Genomic DNA, 22,262 nt, shown 5'->3' with positions numbered 1-22,262 from the left:
ATGAAATCCTCCGACATAAGAGTGCCCAAAGGGATGCAATCAATTTTCAATTGACAGCACTTCATTTTCTATGTTTACTCGTCCCTCGGGGAGAGGACGACACCTTAGGAGCACCTACTTCAAATATTGAACTTGTCTTTAACTTTGGCTGAACCAGCTGTGCACTTGCCTATCAACCTATACAGAATCTTCACATGATCCCACAAGGTGAGCACCGAGAGGGATCTGCACGATAACACCCTGTGGGGCCGTGAGACTCTTGGAGTCATAGGATACAGACCTGATGGGGGGGCTGCTTTTGGCCATTTTTTGGCCGCATTTTGGTCATTTCTCAGAAAGGGGGTGTATTTTGTGAAAATATAGTCTGTCAGGAGGAAAGAGAAAAACACTCTCAGTCCTTAAGAATGTCGAGTGAACCAATACTGAGAATGTTGCGAAAGTTATTTGGGAGGGGAAAAAGCCCTAAAAAAAGGCTGTGCTCACAGGTCCAAGATTCAGTCACCATTAGTAAGATTAACAAGCATTTGCAATGCAATTGGACTCGCCTTTGGGACCTTATATGTATTTAGCTATGCAGCACATTAGCCTGGGTACTGCAAAATCTACTGTTCTTTAACATGGAGGGAAAGTAAGCACGAAACTGTGTGACACGCCAGGCTTAGGAACACATGGAGAGAAATATTGCCTTTCAGCGGGAAATGGTATAGTACAAAGCTCTGTTTTTAATATAAAATCAGGGCCTTCGGTGGTCATATCACTGAAAATACAAGATTTAAAAAAATATTATTGTCCACGGCTGCTAGTTGAAGACCATTTCTATGGACTGGAATCTAGAGAATGCTAAAGTGATTCTGGTATTTTACTGACCTCTGCTGGACGTTTTCTATTAAGAAGGTTAAATAGAACCAATTGCTAGAAAAATTGAAAAAAAGAAAGTCCCTCAGCAGAAAGCAATTCTGGTATTTTACTGACCTCAACTGGTCGTTTTCTATCAAGAAGGTTAAATAGAGGCAGTTGAACAAGCAGAAAGCAATTCTGGTATTTTACTGACCTCTACTGGTCGTTTTCTAGCAAGACAGTTAAATAGAGGCAGTTGAACAGAAAAAAGCCCCTAAGCCTAAGCAGACAAGTTTTAGGGCTGATCTCCAGAGCCCACAAAGTACATAAACGAGGTGTGGAATGCTCGACTTTAAACTGAGTTATCTGCCATCTTTCAAGCATGATGGAACTCTGGAGGACTGGGAATCCTTAAAGGCATAGTATTCTGTTTCTCCTATAATATTGCTGCGGCCTAGTGAGCTACATTGCCCTTATCTATACCTCCAAAAAGGGTTTGTGAGAGATGGTTTAAAATACCATGTTTCTTACTTTCTATTGAATGTCTTGATTTTATGCATTTGTTCAGTTTTAAAGTAAAGTAATGTAATTACCAAGATAGCCGTCTTAGGCTGCTAAAATGTACATTTGTGTCACATGAACTAAGGCAAAGATGTAACACAGAATAGATCTTTGGAAGAGGCGAAGAAGAAAATCTAATTTGTGAGTTTAGGTTTTCTATTTTCATCGCTTAGATCTCTCCATTAACTTGCGATCCAAACATTAGAGAACAGCTAAAACGTAACTGAAACATCATATGTTATGTTATGGTTGAGAAATCAGACATGCCGGTCACAGCTGTGAAGAGCATTTGATGTATACTGCATGGCATATGTCAACCGTTGTCAGATCGGCTGGGTCCCTGACCACACAAGTAAAACTTTCGGAAGAGGGCATGCCTTCTTTTATTTCCAAGAACTAATTTCACTCTCTCTTGTCTCCTAGAAGATTTTCCTCATCGGGTTCAATGAATCCCACAAGGATCAATCATACCAGCTGATGAGGGCAGAAAAACGTGCACACTAATAAACCCATTCAATGTTTGAAAGACCTTACTTCCAAAGGACTGCTATTTTATGGGGTTGTATGACATTACAACGCAGGCTTTTACCCCACGTGCCATTACGACGCTTTTTACAATGCAAGTCGGTACAACGACTTGCGCTGTCAGTGCTGGATAGTGGAATAGTTTAATTTTCTATTCCAACTCCAGCCCACGTGACAGTAGGGAAGGTGTTGGAATAGAGAATTAAACTATTCCTTTTCCAACAGCGCCCTCCAGCGCTTGTTGTTGAAATGACTTGCGTTGTAAAAGCAGCGTCGTAATGGCAGCGCGGGGTAATACCCACACTGTGATGGCTGCTCACCATTTTATGGTCTCTTTGTCCAAGGACTCGAAGAAGTAAATTGTTTTCTTTGCAGCACCGATCTGTTAAATCAGTTTAAGAGGTTCTTTTTCCAATGTTACCATTTTTATTTCTATGGCTAAACGGATTTCTGCCTTCAAACATCCGTATATCATTTTTTTAGGTCTCGCCTACCCAGCGTGCATGTGCTTCATAGGCAAAAGACCTTTAGCTATTGCTATGGCTTTTCAACCAAAAACGTGCTAGCGTTCCATTGCCTTCAATGGCAACGTGTGCACGTCTGGCTATTCCCTTGCGGGAGCGAGCAGCTGTCGCCATGTGTGAGCAATTATCGCGCCTTGCTGCTTGCTCCCACAAGGGAATTGCGCAGGCCCTCTCCTCTCTCCACTCCCCCTGCTGGCCCGCACGCTTGTGCTTGTTTGTTGCTTGTTTTTTTTTTGCACGCATTGTTTTATTTATTTTTTAATAACTCATTGCTCCACAGGTTATCGCCTAGGCGGGCAGCTGGGCTGGCATTTGGAATGCATCCCATTTCGGGCAATCAATGTCGTCCGCGTGCACGAAGGAACCTCCTCTCCGCCGCTGCTGCAGTCACAGGTAACGACGGCAGAAGTCACCTTGATGCACCCCTGATATCCCGCCCTCTTACGAGTGGCTTAGTTAGTATTGCTTTCGGAAACAGCTTGACGTGTGCCCGCATGGGACACCGGCCGGCTCTGTGGCGAAGGCCAAGAACAAAAGCCACGCTCATCAGCGAGTCCCTGCCCTGGGATCCAGTGGACCGGATGCAGCAGCCTGCAAAGGGGCGAGCGCCCTGGTCTCGGACACGCAGCCGATTATCTCGTGCGGTCAGCGGGCTGTTCTGGTGCTTGGACCTGAGACAGTTCATGCGGTGCGGCCGAGAACCCTCAGCAGTGCCGCCAGAAGACTCTCGTGCTTGGAGCACACTCAGTGCATGCAAGTGAAGCTGCCCACACCCCTCCCCCAGCCCCATCGTGTGCTTGGAGCACTCAGTGCAAGCTAGTGAAGATGAACCCCACAGTGCAGTGAGCAGGACAACTCGTGCTTGGGGCACACGTGAGCGTAGCCCCATCAGCACACCTCCTGATACAAACTAACAGATCCCCACTGTTCTTCGGATTGTACGCTTTATTACATCATCAGCCCGCTGCCTCCATTTCGGGACTGCAACACATTACTTCAGCCGTGGTGTTGGGTCTGACAGTCTGGGGAGGACTCGCAGTACCCACAGACTTACAAACATGGTTCTTTAGACGCTATGTAGTATGGTATGGTTTGGTTAGAGCGTATGGAATGTGGATGATGTATTTACATGAAGATTCTAGAATGTAAGCATCTGGCAAGCATTTGTCATGCTGTGGTGCACAGAAGCAGTTATGGGTCCATCTGGAATAAAGTTCCTGTTTCATACATACACATGTGACGCTGCTCAAGTTTGCCCCATTATGTGTTCAAACACTTTGATTTTAAAGGTAACCAAGAGTCAGTTTATTGCACAAGGAAATGTGTAGTTTATGTAGTTCAGCTTCAACAGCTACTCTTCATATTGGCTACTAGACTCGACACACTGACCATTTCGACGACGGGTCGGAAAACTACATTACTGAGTCCATACCAAAGACTGACGGGAATAAGCTCAGCAAAAAAGATGCACACAATCACGGGATGGAAAAGGATTCTTGAACTATTGATACACATTCTATCAGATTGCGCCGATGAAATGTTTGCACCTGCAAAAAGCTCAAGGAAGAAAAGGCAGCCAGACTGTTCTATCAAATAGCCTCTGCTGTAGCACACTGCCACAAGGTTGGACTGGTTCTGCGGGACCTCAAGCTCCGAAAGTTCGTCTTCAAAGACGATGAAAGGTAAGCCATGTAGTAGATGTAAGTTTGCGAATGTTAACCATTAGTTTTCCGCAAAGTGTTAGTAGTGGTAGTCTTCAAGGCACTAGGGGCCGATGTAGGAAGGCAAATACTGGTCGGTAACGGCCGATTTCGGCCGTTACCGACCGGTATTTGAAGTTTGGGATGTAGGGGCATGTTAAAATACAGATTCGGTAATTTTACTGAATCGGTAAAATACCGAATCGGTATAATTACCGAATCTGTATTTTGACATGTAGTTAGCACTGTAATCAGTGCTACAGGGGTTTAAGAATTCTTAATTTACCACCAACTAGAAGTTGGTGGTAAATTATGAAAACCCTTTAAAAAGCACTTCTTTTGTTTTTGAAACAGTGCAATGTTGCAGACATACATGCCCTAAGGGCATGTATGTCTGCAACATGTGCACCCATGCACAATTGAGGGGTGCAACAGGGTGTCAAAGTGACACCCTGCCACCCTTCAATGTTTCCCCCAATTACCGAATCGGTATTTACCGATTCGGTAATTTGCATTCATTCCTATGGGCCTCCAGGCCCATAGGAATGAATGGCAATTACCGAATCGGTAAATACCGATTCGGTAATTACCAAATCATACCGATTCGGTAATTAAATCGGTAAAATTACCTACATCCCGATTGCCAGTTCTTAAATACCGAATCGGTATGATTCGGTATTTAAGAATTGGTGATCTGGGATTACCTACATCTGGCCCCATATCTTTATTCGGAAGCGCTCAGGTTTCTTGTGTTTAACCAGCACACTCGCATATTCTTTCCTTTTTATGATGAACATTAATTTCACCTTTGCTAATGTCTTCCTGGCCCGCTTTTGCCTATGTGATTTGCTTTCTATCTTTTCTGAAGTGAGAATACACCTGTACTTCTCCGACTCTTCAGAACCTTTCAGGTCTCTGGTGATGCATTATACAGGTTACTAAGATGCTAAATGCACAATTTACTTACCTTCGGTAACAATATATCTCTAAGAAACAGTAGTTAGTGTTAGATTCCTTACCTTAGAATATCCCCAGGCATCAGGCTGGATCCGGGAAGTTTTTGTCAGCAGTACCCTTGCGCGTCGGTTTGCGTTGTCTGCGGCTCCGCGTCCGTCATCGGTGTCGTGATCGCCGGAATGACGTCGTCAGAGTACTTTGACGCCGCCCTCATGCACTGACTTCAGTTCTGTACATAGCTTTCCGCACCAGGAACACAGGGCCATGCAAGAAACCGACACTGGTGCCATGAAACTAGGGCCCACAAAGGGAGATACCTTAACCCTAGATATTGGTTCGCAGTACGGGGAAGATGGGTGGGGCAGTAAGGAATTTAACACTAACTACTGTTTCTTACAGATATATCGTTACCGAAGGTAAGTAACTTGTGCATCTGAAAGAAACAGGTTAGTGTTAGATTCCTTACCTTAGAACCCCGGAGGTGGGTCTACGAACCAAGATCACACCAGAAAGTCCTGGAGAACAGAACGTCCGAAAAAGCCATCTCTCCCGACTTGGCTGTCCAGGCAGTAGTACCTAGCAAACGTGTGCAGCGAGGCCCACCTAGCTACCTGACAGATGTCCTGCAAGGGGACTCCCCGACCCAGAGCAGTAGTAGCCGCCGTGGCCCGAGTGGAATGGGCTCGCAGCCCCACAGGAGGCTCCTTCTTCGCCAAGGAATAGCAAACCTTGATGCACAAGACGACACACGAGAGATGGTTTTCATGTGCCCTGTCCATCCCTTCTTAGCGCCTACGTAACCAACAAAGAGCTGGTCGTCTACCCGAAACTGGCGTGTGCGGTCTAGATAGAAGGAGAGTGCACGTTTTGGGTCCAGGCGGTGGAGCCTCTCTTCCTCGTTCGAGGGATGCGGAGGCGGAAAGTAGGTGGGAAAGGTGATGGACTGCCCGATATGAAGGGCTGTAACCACCTTGGGCAGGAAAGAAGGACAAGTCCTCAGAACAACCTTGTCTGGATGGACAGAGAGGAAAGGAGGTTTAAAGGATAAAGCCTGGAGCTCACTCACTCTCCAGGCAGAGGTGATGGCCACCAGAAATGCAGTTTTAAGAGTCAGAAGACGTAGAGGACAGTTATGAAGTGGCTCAAAGGGAGCGCACATCAGATAAGTCAGTACAAGGTTCAAGTCCCACTGAGGCATCACGAAATGAACAGGAGGAAACATGTGTGATGCCTTTCGAAAATCTATTCACAACTTGGGACTTGAAAAGAGAAGGCTGATCAGGAAGCCTCAAGAAGGTTGATATGGCCAAGAGGTAGCTTTTGATAGTGCCCAGAGCAGAGTCCTGCTGGGCAAGAGAAAGAAGAAAGAGGAGAATCTCTGAAAGGGGGGCAGAGAGTGGATCCACAGCCTTTGCTGTGCACCATGCCACAATTGTTCCACCTACAGGAGTATACCGATTTTGTGGAGGGACGCCTGGCTGCCAGAATCACATCACAGACTTCAGGAGGCAAGTCAAATGGCCTCAACTGTCACCGCTCAATCTCCACGCATGTAGGTGGAGACTGGACAGGTTCGGGTGGAGGACCATCCCCTGCTGCTGCGACAGAAGGTCCTCCTAAAGAGGCAGACGAATCGAGGGATCGACTGACATGCTGAGTAGCTCAGGATTCCAGTATCTTCATGCCCAGTCCGGAGCCACAAGGATGACTTGAGCACGGTCTCGCCTGATCTTCTTCAGCACTCTGGGCAGAAGTGGTATAGGCGGAAAGGCGTACAGCAGACCGCAGCTCCACTCGCGACGAAAAGCGTCTCAGAGCGAGTGCCGCCTTGGAAATTCCAACGCGCAGAACTGATGACATTGCGCGTTCTCTTCGGGATCAAATAGATCTAACCAAGTCTCTCCCCACTGCCGAAAGAGACCTTGCGCCACGTCCGAGTTCAGACGCCATTAGTGATCCATCATGCACCGGCGGCTGACTTCGACCGCTCTGGCATTCAGGGAACCTGCCAAGTATTGAACCACCAGGGTGACGCCCTGGTGTTCCAGCCATGTCCAGAGGTGCAGAGCCTCCTGACAAAGGGTCCACGACTCCACCGCCTTGTTTGTTGCAGTACCACATGGCCGGTGGTGTTGTCCGTGAAGACTTGCACTACACTTACCCAGACAGATGGAAGGAATGCCTTCAGTGCAAGACGGATCGCCTGCAGCTCCAGAAGGTTGATATGGAGCTGGAACTCTGCCGGAGACCAGAGGCCTCTGATCTCCACCTCTCCCATGTGGCCGCCCCATCCCAGGTGCAATGCATCCGTCACTATTACGTCCTCCGGTTGGGGTAGGGAGAGGGATCTGCCGCTGACCAATTCCCGGTCCGTGAGCCACCACTGCAACTGACTCGCAGTGCCCTCCGAGATCAGGACATGGACATGGTCGGACAGGTTGCCCTGATGCTGTGCCCACTGACACTTTAGGTCCCACTGCAGAGCACGCATCCACTACCTGGCGTGATGCACCAGAAGGATGCAGGAGGAATGGAGCTGGAATTATGACAATATTGAGTCTGTCACATGAGGTGGACCCACCACAATAAGTAAGCTGGAATGAGGAAGTATTGGGGCAGTAAATACAACTCAGAAGCAAACCAATCATTGTTTGATTTAACTTCTAGGTGTATGCAAGAGGAGTCAAGACAGAATTTTGTATTCCTTTTTTTCAATGCACTTATATTTATTAATAACATGCACATTCAAAGCCAGATGTTATATTGGGCTCACAACTGATGTTCAAAAAGAGCAAACACAACACTGTGTATAGGATACATCTATTAAGAAAATATTCACATTAATGGATGGAGACTAATGCTATCCAATCTACTCTCTATGTACTAATTCATCCATGTAGGTTAGGTTAAAATTATTTGTAGAGTGCACGTACACCGTTCCATTTCTTGGCGCTAAATATAGGAGTAGCCTGGGTCCTGGTGAGTTACACATACACCTGAGTAAACAGCCATCTCTTAAGGAGTCTCCTGAAAGTCAGAAGGTCTGTACAGGATCTGATCTCAAGGGGAAGGGCATTCCAGAAGTGGGGGGCCAGCACCGCAAATCTGCTGCCACCTTGTCTCTTTAGTTTGTAAGACAGTGTGACCAGGAGATTGATGTGGGCAGAACACAAGTTGTGGGTAGGTTTATGTCTTTGAATAAGATTGGAGACACATTTCGGGCAGGCACCATACAGAGATTTAAAAATAAGACAACCAATTTTGAAAGTGCTTCTTTGTGTTATCGGAAGCCAATGTAGCTTCCTCATGAAAGGGGAAGTGTTTTGCCATTTAGGCTGAAGGGAAATCAGTCTGGCAGCCTGATTTTGCACCAGTTGCAGTCTTGACTACATATAACGGCAGACCAAAATAAAGAGAATTAGAGTACTCTATGTGAGAGATGACCAAAGCTTGGCCAGCCTGAACCACTGCTTCCCTAGAGACGAGTCTGCTGATTTTCCATATCTTCCGCAACTGGAAGAAGCAGATTGAGACTACCATTCCAATCTGGGAATTCATGGATAGGTCACAGTTGATTGTGACCCCAAGGATCTTAGCTGAGGAAGATGGGGTTGGGAGAAAACTCAGCTCAGCTGGCCAGAAATTTGAGCTCCAGGCATTCCTGACACCGCCTATCAGGATCAGTGTGGTTTTTATCTGGGTTTAATTTAAAATGATTACTGTTCATCAAGTTACAAATGTGCATCATAATGGATTGGAAGTCAGAAATGGAATCAGGCGTGTTGTCAATGGTAAAGATTAGGTGCAGGTCATCTGCATAATTCAATGTGCTCACATTTATTTCTCATAGGGACAAAATCTGAGTGGGAGTAAGTACCGATTAAACAGGTGCAGGGATCATGAAGATCCCTGTGGCGCTCCACAAGTTGGCGTAACATTAGACGCTGTAAATCGGGATAGGCAAACAACAGATATTGGAAACTGCCAAAAATCAGATCAAACCACTCAATCGCCAAGAAATTCTACTCAAACCTAGATCAAAACCTAAAAGTGACCGCTTGGTCGTTGTTTCCAAATTTTCTAATGTGAGCTTGACATTTAGGAACATTGTACTAAAACATTGGCCGTTATTACAAAAAGAAACGGATTTTAAAGACATGTTCAAATCTCAACCGTTGTTTGCTTACACGAGAGGAAAAAATATGGGAGAAATCCTTAAACAAACCAAAACTATCAACCCAGCGTCAAGAGGAACAAGACCGTGCAATAATTGTAACAATTGCAACAACACAATCACCGGCAACTAGCTAACACACCCGATGAAAGGTCATGAAATTTCCTTACACGTCACAGCCACCTGTGACACCAGCAACGTCGTTTATCTTTTAAAATGTCCATGTGGAAAGACATATGTTGGGAAAACAGAACGTAAAATCAAATTACGTCTCAATGAACACCAATCCAACATCCGCACTAACAACCAAAAATCGACTGTAGCAGGTCATTTCAATGATATGAAACATTCCGTTTCACAACTCAAGTACATGATTTTAGAAGTCATCGATAAAGTTGAAGGACGTGCCAACAACAAATTTTTACTTCAAAGAGAAAACTACTGGATCTATAGACTTCAATCCATGAAACCACATGGTTTAAATGAATGGATCGAATTTTCCTGTTACCTATAACAATTATAGTAAACCCCCTGCCGTGGGGACATCAGTTCTGAACAGTTTCCTTGTTATAGTACTAGGCACCTAAAAATAGTTTTTTTGTCACTACATATTCTTTTTGTTTTAAAAATTTTGCTTTTTGTTTTAATATCATTTATTGTATATATTGACATATCTGTGCATTTATACTTGGGTACGCTCTACAGCGCATATTGTATAGAACCCTCAGTCACATTTCTAACTCCACGCTCCCGGTCACGTGATCGGCACTCTGAGCCTGTTTATGCTTCCGCATTAGCTTCACTCGTTATTCCTGAGCGTTCCCGTGACCCAGTGAGAACACGTTTGATCTTCTCCTAATGAAAGTTTCGACTTAAAGCCGAGCTAACTTGCACCCGATAGCGCAGCGTTTAACATCAGCAGCATTATGCACTTGTTTACCATTAGTTATATCTGTTAACAACTTTCGTCTAATAACGGTCCGTTTTGCTTAAACTCCGTTACCTTACTTCCATGGAACATCACATTTCATGCCTCACTTGCTTTTAAGCCGTTTCCTTCACTTTCACCTCACATTATGGTTAGACTGTTCATTCATTTGTCAAAACCTCAGTCACTGAAAAGAAACAACATGTTTGCACTCTTTATAGATTTATTGTTTGCTTTGTTTGTAACGGTATGAACTTCATACTTAGGTGTTTTCGCTTGTCGTTTTTTTAGATGCTCCCAGATGAAGGGCATCAGCCCGAAATGCATTGGAGCTGGAGAGAATAAATCATTGATTTCATAAAGAAAATTTAGTTTGTGGGAAAACATACTTTAATGCTTATATTGGATTAATAAAAGCATCTACCAACTTGTAAAAATTCATGAAGATTGTTTTTTGTAAAATATAGAGGTATGAAATCCTCCGACATAAGAGTGCCCAAAGGGATGCAATCAATTTTCAATTGACAGCACTTCATTTTCTATGTTTACTCGTCCCTCAGGGAGAGGACGGCACCTTAGGAGCACCTATTTCAAATATTGAACTTGTCTCAGAATCTTCACATGATCCCACAAGGTGAGCACCGAGAGGGATCTGCACGATAACACCCTGTGGGGCTGTGAGACTCTTGGAGTCATAGGATACAAACCTGATGGGGGGGCTGCTTTTGGCCATTTTTTGGCCGCATTTTGGTCATTTGTCAGAAAGGGGGTGTATTTTGTGAAAATATTGTCTGTCAGGAGGAAAGAGAAAAATACTCTCAGTCCTTAAGAATGTCGAGTGAACCAATACTGAGAATGTTGCGAAAGGTATTTGGGAGGGGAAAAAGCCCTAAAAAAAGGCTGAGCTCACAGGTCCAAGATTCAGTCACCATTAATAAGATTAACAAGCATTTGCAATGCAATTGGACTCGCCTTTGGGACCTTATATGTATTTAGCTATGCAGCACATTAGCCTGGGTGCTGCAAAATCTACTGTTCTTTAACATGGAGGGAAAGTAAGCACGAAACTGTGTGACACGCCAGGCTTAGGAACACATGGAGAGAAATATTGCCTTTCAGCGGGAAATGGTATAGTCCAAAGCTCTGTTTTTAATATAAAATCAGGGCCTTCGGTGGTCATATCACTGAAAATACAAGATTTGAAAAAATATTATTGTCTACGGCTGCCTGTGGAAGACCATTTCTATGGACTGGAATCTAGAGAATGCTAAAGTGATTCTGGTATTTTACTGACCTCTGCTGGACGTTTTCTATCAAGAAGGTTAAATAGAACCAATTGCTAGAAAAATTTAAAAAAGAAAGTCCCTCAGCAGAAAGCAATTCTGGTATTTTACTGACCTCAACTGGTCGTTTTCTATCAAGAAGGTTAAATAGAGGCAGTTGAACAAGCAGAGAGCAATTCTGGTATTTTACTGACCTCTACTGGTCGTTTTCTAGCAAGACAGTTAAATAGAGGCAGTTGAACAGAAAAAAGCCCCTAAGCCTAAGCAGACAAGTTTTAGGGCTGATCTCGAGAGCCCACAAAGTACATACACGAGGTCTGGAATGCTCGACTTAAAACGGAGTTATCTGCCATCTTTCAAGCATGATGGAACTCTGGAGGACTGGGAATCCTTAAAGGCATAGTGTTCTGTTTCCCCTATAATATTGCTGCAGCCTAGTGAGCTACATTGCCCTTATCTATACCTCCAAAAAGGGTTTGTGAGAGATGGTTTAAAATACCATGTTTCTTACTTTCTATTGAATGTCTTGATTTTATTAATTTGTTCAGTTTTAAAGTAAAGTAATGTAATTGGCAAAATAGCCGTCTTAGGCTGCTAAAATGTACATGTGTGTCACATGAACGAAGGCAAAGATGTAACACAGAATAGATCTTTGGAAGAGGCGAAGAAGAAAATCTAATTTGTGAGTTTAGGTTTTCTATTTTCATCGCTTAGATCTCTCCATTAACTTGCGATCCAAACATTAGAGAACAGCTAAAAGGTAACTGAAACATCATATGTTGTGGTTGAGAAATCAGACATGCTGGTCACAGCTGTGAAGAGCATTTGATGTATACTGCATGGCATATGTCAACCGTTGTCAGATCGGCTGGGTCCCTGACCACACAAGTAAAACTTTCGGAAGAGGGCATGCCTTCTTTTATTTCCAAGAACTAATTTCACTCTCTCTTGTCTCCTAGAGGTTTTCCTCATCGGGTTCAATGAATCCCACAAGGATCAAACATACCAGCTGATGAGGGCAGAAAAACTTGCCCACTAATAAACCCATTCAATGTTTGAAAGACCTTACTTCCAAAGGACTGCTATTTTATGGGGTTGAATGGCATTACAACGTAGGCTTTTACCCCGGGTGCCATTACGACGCTGTTTTTACAACGCAAGTCGTTACAACGACTTGCGCTGTAAGTGCTGGATAGTGGAATAGTTTAATTTTCTATTCCAACTCCAGCCACGTTACAGTAGGGAAGGTGTTGGAATAGAGAATTAAACTATTCCTTTTCCAACAGCGCCCTCCAGCGCAAGTCGTTGAAATGACTTGTGTTGTAAAAGCAGCGTCGTAATGGCAGCGCGGGGTAATACCCACATTGTGATGGCTGCTCACCATTTTATGGTCTGTTTGTTGCTGGTTGTTTTTTTTTTTGCACGCATTGTTTTATTTATTTTTTAATAACTCCTTGCTCCACAGGTTATCGCCTAGGCGGGCAGCTGGGCTGGCACTTGGAATGCATCCCAGTTCGGGCAATCAATGTCGTCCGCGTGCACTAAGGAACCTCCTCTTCGCCACAGCTGCAGTCACAGGTAACGATGGCAGAAGTCACCTTGATGCACCACTGATATCCCGCCCTATTACGAGTGGCTTAGTTAGTATTGCTTTCGGAAACAGCTTGACGTGTGCCCGCATGGGACACCGGCCGGCTCTGTGGCGAAGGCCAAGAACAAAAGCCACGCTCATCAGCGAGTCCCTGCCCTGGGATCCAGTGGACCGGATGCAGCAGCCTGCAAAGGGGCGAGCGCCCTGGTCTCGGACACGCAGCCGAGTATCTCGTGCGGTCAGCAGGCTGTTCTGGTGCTTGGACCTAAGACAGTTCATGCGGTGCGGCCGAGAACCCTCAGCAGTGCCGCCAGAAGACTCTCGTGCTTGGAGCACACTCAGTGCATGCAAGTGAAGCTGCCCACACCCCTCCCCCAGCCCCATCGTGTGCTTGGAGCACTCAGTGCAAGCTAGTGAAGCTGAAACCCCACAGTGCAGTGAGCAGGACAACTCGAGCTTGGGGCACACGTGAGCGCAGGCCCATCAGCACACCTCCTGATACAAACTAACAGATCCCCAATGTTCTTCGGATTGTACGCTTTGTTGCATCATCAGCCCGCTGCCTCCATTTCGGGACTGCAACACATTACTTCAGCCGTGGTGTTGGGTCTGACAGTCTGGGGAGGACTCGCAGTACCCACAGACTTACAATCATGGTTCTTTAGACGTTATGTAGTATGGTATGGTTTGGTTAGAGCGTATGGAATGTGGATGATGTATTTACATGATGATTCTAGAATGTAAGCATCTGGCAAGCATTTGTCGTGCTGTGGTGCACAGAAGCAGTTATGGGTCCATCTGGAATAAAGTTCCTGTTTCATACATACACACGTGACGCTGCTCAAGTTTGCCCCATTATGTGTTCAAACACTTTGATTTTAAAGGTAACCAAGAAGTCAGTTTATTGCACAAGGAAATGTGTAGTTTATGTAGTTCAGCTTCAACAGCTACTCTTCATATTGGCTACTGGACTCGACACACTGACCATTTCGATGACGGGTCGGAAAACTACATTACTGAGTCCATACCAAAGACTGACGGGAATAAGCTCAGCAAAAAAAATGCACACAATCACGGATTGAAAAAGGATTCTTGAACTATTGATACACATTCTATCAGATTGCGCCGATGAAATGTTTGCACCTGCAAAAAGCTCAAGGAAGAAAAGGCAGCCAGACTGTTCTATCAAATAGCCTCTGCTGTAGCACACTGCCACAAGGTTGGACTGGTTCTGCGGGACCTCAAGCTCCGAAAGTTCATCTTCAAAGACGATGAAAGGTAAGCCATGTAGTAGATGTAAGTTTGCGAATGTTAACCATTACTTTTCCGCAAAGTGTTAGTAGTGGTAGTCTTCAAGGCACTGGGGGCCGGATGTAGGAAGGCAAATACTGGTCGGTAACGGCCAATTTCGGCCGTTACCGACCGGTATTTGAAGTTTGGGATGTAGGGGCATGTTAAAATACAGATTCGGTAATTTTACTGAATCGGTAAAATACCGAATCGGTATAATTACCGAATCTGTATTTTGACATGTAGGTAGCACTGTAATCAGTGCTACAGGGGTTTAAGAATTCTTAATTTACCATCAACTAGAAGTTGGTGGTAAATTTTGAAAACCCTTTAAAAAGCACTTCTTTTGTTTTTGAAACAGTGCAATGTTGCAGACATACATGCCCTTAGGCATGTATGTCTGCAACAATGAGGGGTGCAACAGTGTGTCAAAGTGACACCCTGCCACCCTTCAATGGTAATTACCAAATCATACCGATTCGGTAATTAAATCGGTAAAATTACCTACATCCCGATTGCCAGTTCTTAAATACCGAATCGGTATGATTCGGTATTTAAGAATTGGTAATCTGGGATTACCTACATCTGGCCCCATATCTTTATTCGGAAGCGCTCAGGTTTCTTGTGTTTAACCAGCACACTCACATATTCTTTCCTTTTTATGATGAACATTAATTTCACCTTTGCTAATGTCTTCCTGGCCCGCTTTTGCCTACGTGATTTGCTTTCTATCTTTTCTGAAGTGAGAATACACCTGTACTTCTCCGACTCTTCAGAACCTTTCAGGTCTCTGGTGATGCATTATACAGGTTCCTAAGATGCTAAATGCACAAGTTACTTACCTTCGGTAACAATATATCTCTAAGAAACAGTAGTTAGTGTTATATTCCTTACCTTAGAATATCCCCAGGCATAGAGGCTGGATCCGGAAAGTTTTTGGCAGCAGTACCCTTGCGCGTCGGTAGGCGTCGTCTGCGGCTCCGCATCCTTCGTCGGCGTCGTGATCGCCGGAATGACGTCGTCAGAGTACTTAGATGCCGCCCTCATGCACTGACTTCAGTTCTGTACATAGCTTTCCGCACCAGGAACACAGAGCCATGCAAGAAACCGACACTGGTGCCATGAAACTAGGGCCCTCAAAGGGAGATACCTTAACCCTAGATATTGGTTCGCAGTACGGGGAAGATGGGTGGGGCAGTAAGGAATTTAACACAAACTACTGTTTCTTACAGATATATCGTTACCGAAGGTAAGTAACTAGTGCATCTGAAAGAAACAGGTTAGTGTTAGATTCCTTACCTTAGAACCCCGGTGGTGGGTCTACGAACCAAGATCACACCAGAAAGTCCTGGAGAACACAACGTCCGAAAAAGCCATCTCTCCCGACTTGGCTGTCCAGGCAGTAGTGCCTAGCAAACGTGTGCAGCGAGGCCCACCTAGCTGCCTGACAGATGTCTTGCAAGGGGACTCCCCGACCCAGGGCAGTAGTAGCCGCCGTGGCCCGAGTGGAATGGGCTCGCAGCCCCACAGGAGGCTCCTTCTTAGCCAAGGGATAGCAAACCTTGATGCACAAGACGACACACGAGAGATGGTTTTCATGTGCACTGTCCATCCCTTCTTAGCTCCTACGTAACCAACAAAGAGCTGGTCGTCTACCCGGAACTGGCGTGAGCGGTCTAGATAGAAGGAGAGTGCACGTTTTGGGTCCAGGCGGTGGAGCCTCTCTTCCTCTTTCGAGGGATGCGGAGGCGGAAAGTAGGTGGGCAAGGTGATGGACTGCCCGATATGAAGGGCTGTAACCACCTTGGGCAGGAAAGAAGGACAAGTCTTCAGAACAACCTTGTCTGGATGGACAGAGAGGAAAGGAGGTTTAAAGGATAAAGCCTGGAGCTCACTCACTCTCCTGGCAGAGGTGATGGCTACCAGAAATGCAGTTTTAAGAGTCAGAAGACGTAGAGGACAGTTATGAAGTGGCTCAAAGGGAGCGCACATCAGATAAGTCAGTACAAGGTTCAAGTCCCACTGAGGCATCACGAAAGGAACAGGAGGAAACATGTGTGATGCCTTTCGAAAATCTATTCACAACAGGGGACTTGAAAAGAGAAGGCTGATCAGGAAGCCTCAAGAAGGATGATATGGCCAAGAGGTAGCCTTTGATAGTGCCCAGAGCAGAGTCCTGCTGGGCAAGAGAAAGAAGAAAGAGGAGAATCTCTGAAAGGGGGGCAGAGAGTGGATCCACGGCCTTTGCTGTGTACCATGCCACAATTGTTCCACCTGCAGGAGTATACCAACTTTGTGGAGGGACGCCTGGCTGCCAGAATCACATCACAGACTTCAGGAGGCAAGTCAAATGGCCTCAACTGTCACCGCTCAATCTCCACGCATGTAGGTGGAGACTGGACAGGTTCGGGTGGAGGACCATCCCCTGCTGTTGCGACAGAAGGTCCTCCTGAAGAGGCAGAGGAATCGAGGGATCAACTGACATGCTGAGTAGCTCGGGATACCAGTATCTTCATGCCCAATCCGGAGCCACAAGGATGACTTGAGTACGGTCTCGCCTGATCTTCTTCAGCACTCTGGGCAGAAGTGGTATAGGCGGAAAGGCATACAGCAGACCGCAGCTCCACTCGCGACGAAAAGCGTCTCAGAGCGAGTGCCGCCTTGGAAATTCCAACTCGCAGAACTGATGACATTGTGCGTTCTCTTCGGGGTCAAATAGATCTAACCAAGTCTCTCCCCACTGCTGAAAGAGACCTTGCGCCACGTCCGAGTTCAGACGCCATTAGTGATCCATCATGCACTGGCGGCTGACTTCGTCCGCTCTGGCATTCAGGGAACCTGCCAGGTATTGAACCACCAGGGTGACGCCCTGGTGTTCCAGCCATGTCCAGAGGTGCAGAGCCTCCTGACAAAGGGTCCACGACTCCACCCCGCCTTGTTTGTTGCAGTACCACATGGCGGTGGTGTTGTCCGTGAACACTTGCACTACACTTACCCGCACAGATGGAAGGAATGCCTTCAGTGCAAGACGGATCGCCTGCAGCTCCAGAAGGTTGATATGGAGCTGGAACTCTGCCGGAGACCAGAGGCCTCTGATCTACGCCTCTCCCATGTGGCCGCCCCATCCCAGGAGCAACGCATCCGTCACTATTACGTCCTCCGGTTGGGGTAGGGAGAGGGATCTGCCACTGACCAATTCCCGGTCCGGGAGCCACCACTGCAACTGACTCGCAGTGCCCTCCGAGATCAGGACATGGACATGGTTGGACAGGTTGCCCTGATGCTGTGCCCACTGACACTTTAGGTCCCACTGCAGAGCACACATCCACCACCTGGCGTGATGCACCAGAAGGATGCAGGAGGAATGGAGCTGGAATTATGACAATATTGAGTCTGTCACATGAGGTGGACCCACCACAATAAGTAAGCTGGATTGAGAATGTATTGGGGCAATAAATACAACTCCGAAGCAAACCAATCATTGTTTGATTTAACTTCTAGGTGTATGCAAGAGGAGTCAAGACAGAATTTTGTATTCCTTTTTTTCAATGCACTTATATTTATTAATAACATGCACATTCAAAGCCAGATGTTATATTGGGCTCACAACTGATGTTCAAAAAGAGCAAACACAACACTGTGTATAGGATACATCTATTAAGAAAATATTCACATTAATGGATGGAGACTAATGCTATGCAATCTACTCTCTATGTACTAATTCATCCATGTAGGTTAGGTTAAAATTATTTGTAGAGTGCACGTACACCGTTCCATTTCTTGGTGCTAAATATAGGAGTAGCCTGGGTCCTGGTGAGTTACACATACACCTGAGTAAACAGCCATCTCTTAAGGAGTCTCCTGAAAGTCAGAAGGTATGTACAGGATCTGATGTCAAGGCCAGCACCGCAAATCTGCTGCCACCTTGTCTCTTTAGTTTGTAAGACAGTGTGACCAGGAGATTGATGCGGGCAGAACACAAGTTGTGGGTAGGTTTATGTCTTTGAATAAGATTGGAGACACATTTCGGGCAGGCACCATACAGAGATTTAAAAATAAGACAACCAATTTTGAAAGCGCTTCTTTGTGTTATCGGAAGCCAATGTAGCTTCCTCATGAAAGGGGAAGTGTTTTGCCATTTAGGCTGAAGGGAAATCACTCTGGCAGCCTGATTTTGCACCAGTTGCAGTCTTGACTACATATGAATTAGAGTACTCTATGTGAGAGATGACCAAAGCTTGGCCAGCCTGCACCACTGCTTCCCTAGTGACGAGTCTGCTGATTTTTCATATCTTCCGCAACTGGAAGAAGCAGGTTGAGACTACCATTCCAATCTGGGAATTCACGGATAGGTCACAGTTGATTGTGACCCCAAGGATCTTAGCTGAGGAAGATGGGGTTGGGAGAAAACTCAGCTCAGCTGGCCAGAAATTTGAGCTCCAGGCATTCCTGACACCGCCTATCAGGATTAGTTCGGTTTTTATCTGTGTTTAATTTACAATGATTGCTGTTCATCCAGTTACAAAAGTGCATCATAATGGATTGGAAGTCAGAAATGGAATCAGGCGTGTTGTCAATGGTAAAGATTAGGTGCAGGTCATCTGCATAATTCAATGTGCTCACATTTATTTCTCATAGGGACAAAATCTGAGTGAGAGTAAGTACCTATTAAACAGGTGGAGGGATCATGAAGATCCCTGTGGCGCTCCACAAGTTGGCGTAACATTAGACGCTGTAAATCGGGATAGGCAAACAGACTGGGAGTGGTCCTCCAAGAAGGACGTAATCCAGCTGAGATCCGAACCCTGAAGTCCTGTGTCCCTGACACAGTCCACCAGAATTTCATGGTCGACCGTGTCAAATGCTGGGGATAAATCTAGAAGCACCAGGGCCTGAGAGGTGCCTTTGTCGGCTTCCTTCATTAGTTCATCCAACACAGTCAATAATACTGCCTCGGTTGAATGAGAGGGACAAAAACCTGCTTGGTGGGTATCAAAGAATTTAGACTGTTTAATTAATGAGCAAAGGCAATCAGCCACATGAGATTCCAATACCTTGTCAGGAAGGGAAGCAGAGATATGGGGCGATAATTTAGTGGGATCAGGGGGTCTGCTACCTGTTTTTTTTTAAAAAAGGGAACCGTCATAGCTTTTTTGAAGGCTCTAGGAACGCAGCCGTGTTAATTACTTGTTCAGAAGAAAAAGAGCAGGTTCAGGGTTTACAGTAAAAACTTCTCTTTAAATGTAAGGTGGACAGCTATCAGCGGGGGATACTGACTTAACTTTAATCAAAAATTCCAATAGGGCTTCTCTGCTGATTGCCGGGAATCGATGCATGAAGCAAGGGTTTCTCAGTGCCATTGGTAAGGCTTTGTGGACAAGGCTCGCAGGAATGCTAGCTTTATTCATAGTGATTTTGTCGATAAAAAAGTATCAAGGAGTTCCAGAGTGACTGGGATGAGGCTGGTTTTATTGTAACTTTTATCAGGATTGGATAGCTCATTGACGATTGAAAATATTTCTTTTGATTTATTGGTAGAGTTCAGGATCTTTGAGGATAAATAAGTGGCCTTAGTAGCTTGAATACATTTGTCATATTCCTTAAGTTGCGCTAAGTATATGTCTTTTTTATCAGGGGAGTAGTTCTGCATCCACTTCCTTTCAGTTTGGCGCAGGGCTAGTTTTTTAGCTTCATATTCCCCAATAATCTCCCACATCCACCTTTAGGATCACTGATTTCCTTCCATTGTTATTCATCCTTTTTTAAGAAACCTGGTGTCACCCTTCTCCTATGAGATTCCCCAATGTCACCCTGCCAAAATAAGATCCTTGCTAACCACTCACCACTTGATATTTTTCAGTGGACCAATTAGGTCAAATGGCAGCCCTCCCCTTTACCATGGGACTTCTGAGTCTTCCTTCCCACCATGGAAACTTAGTATCATCTGTGCCCCATTATCTTCACTAGTTACCACTATGTCTTCCATTTACTTACAGCCTTATTCTGCGGCTCCTCCGCAAGCCATTCTTCATCCTGGGACTCCTCCATCCACTGATCCTCGTCCCACATCAGTTTTAAAACAGACTGTGGAGACAATGGGAGAGTTAGGGATACATTTGTTTTTATTTACTTGGTAGACAAAGTTGCTTTCTTTTAGTGTCAGTTGAACAAGTTACTTACCTTCGGTAACGATATATCTGTAAGCAACATAGGTAAGTTATAGATTCCTTACCTTAGAATTACCCGCAGGCATCAGACTGGATCCGGAAAGTTTTTTGCCAGCATTACCCCTGCACGTAAGAAGGTGACGTCAGTCGACTCCGCATTCATCGTTGGCGTCGTGGTCGCTGGGATGACGTCGCGGTAGCTACATAGACGCCGCCCTCGCGCTCATGTCAGTTCTGTACACGACTTTCCACAGCAGAAGCGCAGAGCGATGCAAGACACTGACCACTGGTGCACAAAAGTAGGGCCCAGAAAGTCAGTTCGCAGAACGGGGAGGATGGGTGGGGCGGTAAGGAATCTATAACTAACCAATGTTTCTCACAGATATATTGTTACCGGAGGTAAGTAACTTTTTCATCTGAAAGAAACAGTTATAGAACGTTAGAATAGATACCCCAGCAATACCAACCCCGGAGGTGGGCCTGCAAACTAACACACCAAAAAGTCCTGGAGAACAGACCGGCCAAGGAAGCTGTCTCTCCGGATTTGGCTGTCCAGGCAGTAGTGTCTGGTGAACGTGTGCAGCAATGCCCACGTAACTGCCTAACAGTTGTCATTTAGGGGGACTCCTCGTCCCAAAGCAGTGGTTGCTGCCGTTGCCCTGGTGGAATACGTGCACAGTCCCACTGGAGGCTCCTTCTTTGCCAAAGAATAGCAGGCTTTGATGCACAAAAGACCCACCTGAAGATGGTCCATTTGTGCACAGCTCGACCTTTCTTAGCGCCAACGTAACCCAAAAAGAGCTGGTCGTCCCCCCGGAATTGTTTTGTGCAATCCAAGTAGGGGGAAAGCGCACGTTTGGGATCCAGATGGTGGAGCCTCGCTTCCTCTTTTGAAGAATGTGGAGGGGGAAAGTAGGTGGGCAAAGTGATAGTTTGGCCAATGTGGAAAAAAGTAACCACCTTGGGAAGAAAGGAAGGTCTAGTTCTGAGGACGACCTTGTTTGGATGAACAGCCAGAAATGGAGATTTGGAAGAAAGAGCTTGGAGCTCATTCACCCTGCGGGCAGAGGTGAAGGCCACCAAAAAGGCAGTTTTCAAAGTGAGAAGCCTGAGAAGACAGTTATGCAGTGGTTCAAAGGGAGCGCTCATAAGATAGGTAAGAACCAAGTTAAAGTCCCACTGAGGCATTACGAAGGGAACAGGAAAAAAAAGATGAGTAATACCCTTCAGGAATCTATTTACAACAGGGGACTTGAAAAGAGAAGGCTGATCAGGAAGCCTAAGAAAGGCTGAGATGGCCGAGAGGTAGCCCTTTAGAGTGCCCAGAGCAGAACCCTGCTGGGCCAGAGAAAGGAGGAACAAGAGGACCTCAGAAAGAGGGGAGGAAATGGGATCCACAGCCTTTGCTGTGCACCATGCCACAGATTTGTTCTATTGGCAGGCATATACCGTCTTAGTGGAGGGACGCCTGGCTGCCAGGATAACATTGCAGGCTTCGGGAGACAGCCAAACAACGTCAACTGCGGCCACTCAATCTCTTCGCAAGGAGGTGGAGGCTGGACAGGTTTTAGTGGAGGACCGTCCCCTGCTGCTGCGACAGAAGATCCTCCCGAAGAAGCAGCCGGATCAGAGAATCCATGGCCATGTTGAGTAGCTCGGGATACCAGACTCTTCGTGCCCAATCCGGAGCCACAAGAATGACTTGGGCCAGGTTGCCCTTGATCT

General features: G+C 45.8%; 1 protein-coding gene across 14 annotated transcripts in view; it reads right to left on the bottom strand.

Annotated features, from left to right (window-relative positions):
- The window catches only part of LOC144804990 (V-type proton ATPase 116 kDa subunit a 4-like), a 6,844,636-nt gene that overhangs the window by 1,240,818 nt on the left and 5,581,556 nt on the right, over positions 1-22,262 (bottom strand). For all 14 annotated transcript variants that reach the window (XM_078671938.1, XM_078672103.1, XM_078672267.1 and 11 more), the window contains one exon: positions 20,365-20,454. In XM_078671938.1, the coding sequence (XP_078528064.1) occupies positions 20,365-20,454 (90 nt within the window). The remainder of the gene's footprint in view (positions 1-20,364; positions 20,455-22,262) is intronic.

This window comes from Lissotriton helveticus, chromosome 1_1 (genome assembly GCF_964261635.1).
Source record: "Lissotriton helveticus chromosome 1_1, aLisHel1.1, whole genome shotgun sequence".
NCBI classification, from domain to species: domain Eukaryota; kingdom Metazoa; phylum Chordata; class Amphibia; order Caudata; family Salamandridae; genus Lissotriton; species Lissotriton helveticus.
Note: the sequence above shows the minus strand (reverse complement) of the source record. Positions and strands in the feature narration are given on the sequence as shown.